General features: G+C 45.8%; 2 protein-coding genes across 2 annotated transcripts; one reads left to right on the forward strand and one right to left on the reverse strand.

Moving 5' to 3' along the window:
• Window positions 1–115: 115 nt before the first annotated feature.
• Window positions 116–2170, forward strand: HSPB11 (heat shock protein family B (small), member 11; the record flags this gene model as incomplete). Its single annotated transcript, XM_010157973.1, has 4 exons — window positions 116–222; window positions 876–944; window positions 1535–1578; window positions 2063–2170. Coding segments are annotated over 4 exons (328 nt in total), but the record flags the coding sequence as incomplete, so codon positions are not given.
• Window positions 2171–3251: 1081 nt separating this feature from the next.
• Window positions 3252–7648, reverse strand: DIO1 (deiodinase, iodothyronine, type I). Its single transcript, XM_010157972.1, is given in 4 exon segments — window positions 3252–3317; window positions 3770–3969; window positions 5390–5533; window positions 7318–7648. Coding segments are annotated over 4 exon segments (741 nt in total).
• Window positions 7649–8709: the final 1061 nt, after the last annotated feature.

Below are 8709 nucleotides of genomic sequence, written 5' to 3' on the forward strand. Positions count from 1 at the left end.
CTTGTGCTTGGCTTTGCAAAATGGCTTTGCAGCTTTTTGTTTAGTGATAAATTTCCTTCAGGATGGTTATGGGTGGGAAGCTGCAGGTGAGGGTTTTGGCCTGTTCTCTCCACAGAAGTTCAGAAACATTTTGGACGACGACAGGCATGTTCCCACAGGAATTCATTATCGGTTTTCCTAAATGTGTGAAAATCTGCAAAGTCGCAATCCAGTGTTATTTGGGTAAGACTTCGCTACGCACCGTGTGAAAATGTGTCTTGACTGTGTAAATTCTTACAGTCGTGCCATGTTATGTAAGTAGCCACTCAGTAGGTTCATGAAGATGTAACTTCACAAAGCAATCGGCCTTTATGTCCAAAGTTTTTCATAAATGCATCAGGAAAATACGGAGAATCTACCCCACCTGCACTTAACTGTCTTCTCATAACACCTTGTACTGAGCTGATAATTAACTTCTGTTGCTCAGTGAGGACTGCTCCGTTTTAACGGACGGGACTACAGCTCTTACTCTTCTAGGGATTTATTTTGAATATTGATTTTTTTATAATTGTCTAGGACAGAACTCTCTCTGTCTCTTTTAAACAATGGGAAGGAAAAGATGAGTTCTAAACCAGCAAGGACTGTTACGGGGTCAGAGTGTGGAGGCAGGAGGTTGGCCGTTAGCAGAGGCTACGCAAAAGACATGAAGACTTGTCATGGTCCAACCTGTCACGTGAGGGTGGTGGTTGTCTTACAACCCTGCCCCACAAGTTAGAGGAAGAATGGCTTGGTTAATGCTTTTGAAGTGCTTTGTAGATTAGAAGTGATGCAATAAATATCATCCGCAGTGAAGAAGGAGAACGTGGGTTGATATTTTAAATGTGTGTATATTTTAGTGCGGACCTTAAGGATCGAAAGAAGCGTTTCTAAAGACCCAGTAGGTTTTGAACAGTGCGTTGAGAAAGGTAAGATTCTGACCCTGAAGCAGTGGGGACTTTGTGGGAACAATGTTGATCTCTTTCAGCGCGTTGTTTTAACCCCATGTCTATCTGTTGAGTGGTCAGGTGTGGCTTGGTGATTATTTTATTAGACACTAATGTAATAGTCACATTTAAATGGTTACATTTGATGTAAGAGTCACATTTAAATGAAGTTGATGAACACTGCTGGTCTCTGTAGCAGGTTGGACACGTAAAATGCTGTTTCAGGGCTGAAAGCAATCTTGTGTGCTCGCTTTTATGTTCTCAAAAATTAAAAGGAGGCTTACATGGTATAATACAGTGCAAGTGCCCCTTTCTGAATTGTTCAGTTGGTTGGTTTGTTTGGGTTTTTTTAATGCCTCCTGGGTGACATTTATAAAACAGTGTAATGAGTGGGATGTATATACACTGGGGTATTGCAAGAAGTATTTGTTCTCTTAAGGCACCTTTAAAAAAATAAGAAAGAACAGTTTCCGTATGGAGTGTAAGTTCATGGCCCTTAAACTGTCTTGAGCTCTGCAGTCCAGTGCAAGCTTTTCACAGCATTGCACATCGTTCTTCATCATCTCTTCTAGATTTGCAACACACAGAAGGGCAGCTTCAAATGGAAGAATTTCCAGTGAGTATTTACAGTGCGCTTCGATATTGGTTCGTGAAACGGGATGTCTGGGCTGACGGGGGAGAAACCATGAAAACCAAAACATCTTTATTTACAGTTATTGCTCAGGTGATGTTAGATAAAGGAATTTATAAAGCATGATATGAAATTGCTCTTCCCAACTGCTCCTTTGTAGGTTATGGTGTGAAATTGCACCTGCCTACTGCGGCTGACTGTGTGAATGAGCTCTTCCCAGGAGTGTGGCAGTCTTTCCTCCTTCGATTGTTTCTTCAAGGCTGCAGGATTGAGGTGGGGGGGTGGGACTCATTCGCATTCCTGTCATCTGAAGAAGCTCTGAAGCCAGCTAGATGTGTTAGAGGAGCTTGGTTTATGTGTCGTTGGAAACCAGACACCTAGATCCTTCTAACAAACTTGTGCAAATGCTGTTTGATCGTTAAGTTGCTACAAAGAATACAAGAACCGTTTGTTTGTTTTCCTTCTACAGCTTCCTGAATTCCAAGCCACTTACTTGCGTTTCATCATTAAATCTGCCTTCGATCACTTCGTGTCGGTGCACCGGGTGATGGCAGAGGGCACAGCAGAAAACACCTGAGTCCAGCTTAAATTTGTATCTTTTTTTTTTTTTTTTATAACGAAGCTATATTTTGAGATCTGCAGCACAGAGAATATTTATTATTAAAACCTTGAAGTTTTTGAAGGTACGGATGTAGGTTGTGTTAAACCCAGCCGGTTTCATGTATGCAATGCAGTACTCCTGTTAACAGCTTTCTGGTTTTATACCCTAGGCTGGTATCCTACAACACCTGAACGTAACTCTGTTTAAATCAGTATGTTTATATCAGGCCGTCTTAATATATGAATTAAAATTCAATTCCTTATAAAATGTTCCCCTTGTGCTCTGAGTTAAATAGGAAAAAGTATGAAAGACGGGAGGTATTACTTCCTACTCCACAACACATCCTTCAGAAGTTCTTAAATGGGTAACTTTCTCACCAGCTCAAACTGTTCAAGACTAATAGGGTGAATATAAACGTCTGCTAATGCTCAGAAATAGCGTGGGTGGGGAGGCAAATAATCTGAAACCGTGTGAAGTGCTCTGATAGATTTTTAATAACTGGAGATCAGTCCCTTGTTTCTAGAAGTATTTTCTACAATCAGGTCACAGCCGTCTGAGCTTTATGCCGTGACTGTCATAACAAATACTAGTAGAAACAAAAGTTGAGAGAGATTGTCTTCCCCAGAAGCCTTGTGAAGCCGGTGAAAGTGAACACAGAGGAAGGTTGTACATACACCAAGAATCTTAGTAACGTGGAACGGGCTGTTTCGCGTGCCAGTCGACTTTTCCGAACGTTGCCATCCCTGAAGTTTATCCCGCGCGATGTTTCTGGTATCGAGTCCTGAGGGCTCCGTGGACCCAACCACCGTTCGTCACCGCATGTGGCATCAGCATTAAAAGATACCACGGCGCAGCCGTCGGGGTGGTGGTGGTGAGACCTGAAAACCTCTCTACAAACACATAATGAACCACATTACGGATGCTCTTTAGATACACTTACGTTAGTCTTTTTGTCTCTGTTGTTATTTTTTAATTCTTTTTTTTCTTATGTCAATGAAAACTTATTCATTGAGCTTTTTCTCCCAGATAGTCTTTACTCTGAAGTCCTCTTCTTTTTCTAGTTCAGTTTTTCCAGGATGGCGCGTATTTCCTGGGGGTGATAATTCCAAGGCCCCACTCCTCCCTGCAAAGGCAATAAAATTACACGGTGAAGCTGAAGCAGAGAACGCAGGAGTCCTTCAGAGCACAAGCCCCAGAACTGCAGGCAGGTGTGCTTGGGCCTCTGTCACGTGGGAGATGGCGTATGCGCAGGTTGCACCCTGCTGTGTAACTGGGACAGGGCCAATGTCCGGGTCCTGGAGCTGGAGAGCGTTCCCTGATCTCACAGATGTAACTCCGTTTCCTAATGAGCCAAAAGATAAATATTTGAGCAAGACCAAGGTGTACATCAAATATGTACGTTATAAAGGCCCAGACTGGTTTTGCTGCAAGTCCCTCTCTCCCCACAGTCCCCGTGGATTGTGAAATCTTGGCTCTCGAAGAGAATGAAGTGACAGAATGACCCGGAAATGTACAGCGGTCTCAAACTATTTTGAAATTAGAAAATCTCAATGTATTGTGCTCGGGTTTTTTTACCTTGTAGATGACCTTCCCTCCTTGAAGTAAATACAGTCGTTCTGGCAAAGCAGCGTATTTTGTACTGCTCAGGTTTTCCATAGTGTCTAAAACCACTGGACATAAAGGATTATTTTTCTGAAGCAACTGTGCTGCCGTTCTTCGATCTTCAAGGCTTCTGTGATTTTTAATAACAATATTGTTTTTAAAAGCCCATCCATCTAAAACAAGAGGAAAGGGATTTAGCAAGGAACATTTTGAATGGGTGTTAAGGGTGCACTGTCTGTCGTATCCCAAAACCGTGTTAAAAGAATGCTGCTATTTACTTTTTGAATGAGTGTTAAGGGTGGATGTGCATGGTCTGTCGTATCCCAAAACTGTGTTAAAAGAATGCTGCTATTTACTCCCAACGCCAAAACTTGCCATGAAATGAAAGCCCCCCTCTCAGAGTATGAGAGCACTACAGCTTTTCAAAGAAATGGTCCCAAGATCTCTTTTTTTTCTCTTTAATTTGGGCAAACTGTATTTTTCCCCTTAGTGTTAAGGGTGGATGTGCATGGTCTGTCGTATCCCAAAACTGTGTTAAAAGAATGCTGCTATTTACTCCCAACGCCAAAACTTGCCATGAAATGAAAGCCCCCCTCTCAGAGTATGAGAGCACTACAGCTTTTCAAAGAAATGGTCCCAAGATCTCTTTTTTTTCTCTTTAATTTGGGCAAACTGTATTTTTCCCCTTGCCCTGGATTTGGAAATAATTGATGGCTTTTAGCTGGAAGTCTCCCACATGAATCAACCCTAGGAAGATACCCTGCGTGGGTAAGGTTTGTCAGGATTACTGGCACAGGGGAGGGGATTTTAAAGTGGTAAGTGCCACGATCAACTGATACCCATTTGCTAACCCCGTCGCAACAACGGTGCTGTTGGTTCTGCTTGATTCTACTTGTTAAGCCTAGGAGAAGTGAAACATCGGAGCCCAGGGCAAACCTTCCTTTTTCAGAAATATGCAAACTCACATTTGCACATGACTCTTTGTACTGAAGGAAGAACTAGCAAAAGGTTTTGGTGACTGACACAGTTATTGCCTGTTTCTCAGACAGTGAAAGTGGTGGATTGTTAGCAAACTCGAAAACTGTGAATGTTACAGTTTAGAACACCTGGGATAAAATCAGTGCCAATGTGTTACTTGGAGTCCAGGTAAGAGTGTGTAGTTTGTTTGCTAAAATTTTCAAATTAGAGCCTGCATCCTCTTCTTGAGACATGTTAAAATTACTGGTTTTTAACATGTGACATACTGGTGTTGCACACTTAAGCCTTTGTTCTCTTAAATGTTTTTAGGTTTGGGGTTTTTTGATATCAAAAGGAGCTGTGCTGAGAGGAAATTTTGTACAGACGCGCTTCACTTGAGCTGTGTGCTCCACCTCACAGAGTTGAGTGTCTTCAGCTGGAGTGCCTCGTGTGAAGTCACACGTGTGAGTAAAATCTCCGGAGAATTAGGAGACACAAACCGGTGCCGAGATTGGTGCTGCCCCTTTTGATTTGAGGAAGATTCCTGTTTGCAGTTCCCTCCTTTGCTAACGTACCTAAAGGGAATGATTCGTGTCTGAGGTTTTGGCAGGCATCACTGTGATGTTTGTACTGTACCTACTGCGTGAGCTTCTTCGATGTAGACAATAAGAAAATCTGCTACAGAGCCGAAATCTTTGACGAGCTTGTTGAACTCATCAAATTTTAACATAAACGAAGGTCAGGTGCAACTTCCAAAATTCAGGATTAAAGGCCGGTTATCTGGAAGAAAACAGGATGGTTTGTGGTTAAGTTGGTGGGAGGAAGGACAGAATTAAATTAATGCACTGAATTGAGCCTCCTCCGCAGTATCCTGGGCAACAGTAGATAAGTCATTTACCCCGTAACTTTCTTATTAGGACATCAAAGTCGGCAGCAGAACATCTGCATCTACACAGAACGGGCCTAAAGCTGCTCTCTTCTCCCCAGCCTGGCTCGGGCCTGTGCTGGCTCCAGCAAGGAGCCCCACCGCGGGGGCCCCCTGCCTTCCTAAAGCGCAGAGAAGGGAGGAGGGGGCAGGGGGAGGACATCAAAGTCGGCAGCAGAACATCTGCATCTACACAAAACGGGCCTAAAGCTGCTCGGGCCTGTGCTGGCTCCAGCAAGGAGCCCCACCGCGGGGTCCCCTTGCCTTCCTAAAGCGCAGGGAAGGCAGGAGGCGCCGTGCAGCTGCGCATCTTTCCTCGCGTCCTCATCACGGGAGCCAGTTCTCAGGATACCAACATTTTGGGACAGGGAAGTGATGTGAAATGGCTATACAGTGTGTAGCCATCGCAGCCTCCCCAGATCCTTAGCACGAAGGAACTTCAGAAATACTAAACTGATGTTTAGTAAGGTTTTTTGAAGGGATGGACACCCAGGCACAGTGTCCTAGTGCCTTTTAATGCACATGTGGGGCACGTCTTCAGGTTTTCAGAGGAGTCGGTTCCAGCTGAGCTGGGTGGGAGCTGCAGGCTGTTCAGTCTCACGTCACAGGCTTTCCTGCTTTCAAAGTATTTCTGCAATTTCCTGCCCCAACCAAACTCTGGTTATATATTCTTATTTAGTAAACTAATGTTACACAAGCCACTGGCAGAAGGGTCTGTGCAGTTGCTTACAGATTAAGGCAGTATGTGCCCACGGGTGTTCGCAGCTGTTCGCAAGGCCTCGATTTAACTTGAGGGATTTTTAAGCACCTCTTTTAGTCTATGGTTATGCTAAATTACCTGAAACCTGTTCAAGATCTTCCTTCTGGCTGAGCTTCGCTTCAAAACCTGCTGCTAACATGGATGCACATCCTTACAAATCTCATAAAGGGGGTACCTTCCTGTGGATATTGTATCCTTTTCCAAATTTGCATCCCGTTTTCTACAAAAATGTATATCTCTGTACATAATTAGCAAAGCAGAGAGAGAGAGGGATGAAATCCCTCCATGGGGATAGAGACTGCAGCTTAATGATTAATTCCACGTTCTACAGAGATCTCAGTGGGAGGCAAAGGACAAAGGACAAAGCAGCTACTTTTTCTTCTGCTTTATTTCGAGTCACTTTGAATCAGGGAAAAAAACAACCGTGTGCTTTCTAAGCTTCAGGCTGGCCGAGGGAGCTGGTGTGGGACTTCTGTACGTCCAGGGAATGAATCTGTGGAATCACGAACCGCTGCGCACGGTTCTGATTCCGAGTCTTCTCTCCCTAAAACAAATTATCTTGGCTTTCAGTGAAAAGGTATTTCCAGGCAGAGCCAGCTTTTGCAAGGGGTTCCTAAGCTTACTGGCGTGAAGGGATAGCGTGGCCAGGGTGACAAACGCAGGTTAGTTTGAAGATGGAGACGCTGCATCTTTAGCGTGGCCAGGGTGACAAACACAGTTTGAAGATGGAGACGCTGCATCTTCCTGAAGCGAACGCCGACAGCCTGGTCTGCCGTGCCACGCGCCCTCGTGCCAGCTGCCTGTCCCTGTTCCCTCAGCAGCCTCTTCTCCTCGTTTATCACCTCGGCCAACCGAACCCACCGACGCTGATTTACTGACCTCGCATGAAATCCAAGAGGTGACGCGCTTCCCCGTTGAGAGTCACCACCGGCGTGTTGGGAGCGGGGTGTCCCTCATAGGCTTCATCCTCCAGCCTCTTCCACTTCACCTTCAGCACAAAGAGCAAATACTTGAAGCTGAAAAAAGTCGGACCCCAGTTTTCGTAGCTGAACTTTGGGTTCTCGTTCATTCTGCTCTTTTCGCCCTGTTTTAGGATGTATCTTTTCATGGCGTTAGGGAAGAGCAGCATCAGTGTTTTGCCAACAACGACGCACGTAGTAACATGCAGAAGAATAAGGATTTTTTGTAGGAATACCCTGATGCCGAACATCGTGCTGGAGGAAGTCCGACTGCTTCCGACAGGAACGCAGCGCGTCGGCGGGGGCAAAGGTAGAGCGCAGAGGGGGCAGAACGTTCACGTGTTTGGCCAAATTTCTGCCTTGCCTTGCACGCCGTCACCCCTCCGTGGACTTCAGCATCTGCGTGAGTGAGGAGCGGCCAGCTGCGCTATCCCCACCTACACCCGGGCATAATTAACTGGGGGAGGGATAGATTTTTGGTGTTATCTGCACGGTTAAAAGCCTTATTCACAAGTACATCGTGGGTTTTACTAATGCGAGGGCCTGCATCGGGATGTTTGCCCAGAACCACAGACTGAGAATTATGCCAGCGGTACTTGAGGGTCAGATCCTGCCAGCGGTCACGGGTTTGGACCCTGCACGTGCGGGGCTCGGGGCTGGAAGACTTTCGGGCAGGAGGTGGTGCGCAGGGCCTTGGGGTGATGCAGAGTGAACAGTGTCCTGTTCCTACATCTCCACCTCCTTCGGTGCTCGGCTGCACCCCGCTGTTTGTCTTTGGGGCTGGAGGGGTATATATTCCCCAAGATAGGTAACAAATTGGGGACTTTTTACAAGGGCCTGTAGCGACAGGACAAGGGGTAACAGGTTTAAATTGAAAGCGGGGAGGTTTAGATTGGATATCAGGAAGAAGTTTTTTCCGGAGAGGGTGGTGAGGCACTGGGACAGGTTGCCCAGAGAAGCTGTGGATGCCCCATCCCTGGGAGTGTTCAAGGCCAGGCTGGATGAGGCTTGGAGCAACCTGGTCTAGTGGAAGGTGTCCCTGCCCATGGCAGGGGGGTTGGAACTGGATGGGCTTTAAGGTTAAGGTCCCTTCCAGCCCAAACCATTCTGTGATTCTATGAAATTAACATGCAAATTATCCAAATGCGTGATACACACCTTATAAAAGAGTATACAAATACGTACGTATGAGCTGTATGTGTGTGTATGTATAACATGCATAAATCCGGCAGCCGGTGCCCCGTTCCCGTAGCACCGGCCCAGGGCTCCGGACGCCGGGGTGGCGCTGCCCCGGGACCGCCCGCGGGCTCTG

The sequence above is a fragment of the Eurypyga helias genome, unplaced genomic scaffold (genome assembly GCF_000690775.1).
Source record: "Eurypyga helias isolate BGI_N326 unplaced genomic scaffold, ASM69077v1 scaffold15748, whole genome shotgun sequence".
NCBI lineage: Eukaryota > Metazoa > Chordata > Aves > Eurypygiformes > Eurypygidae > Eurypyga > Eurypyga helias.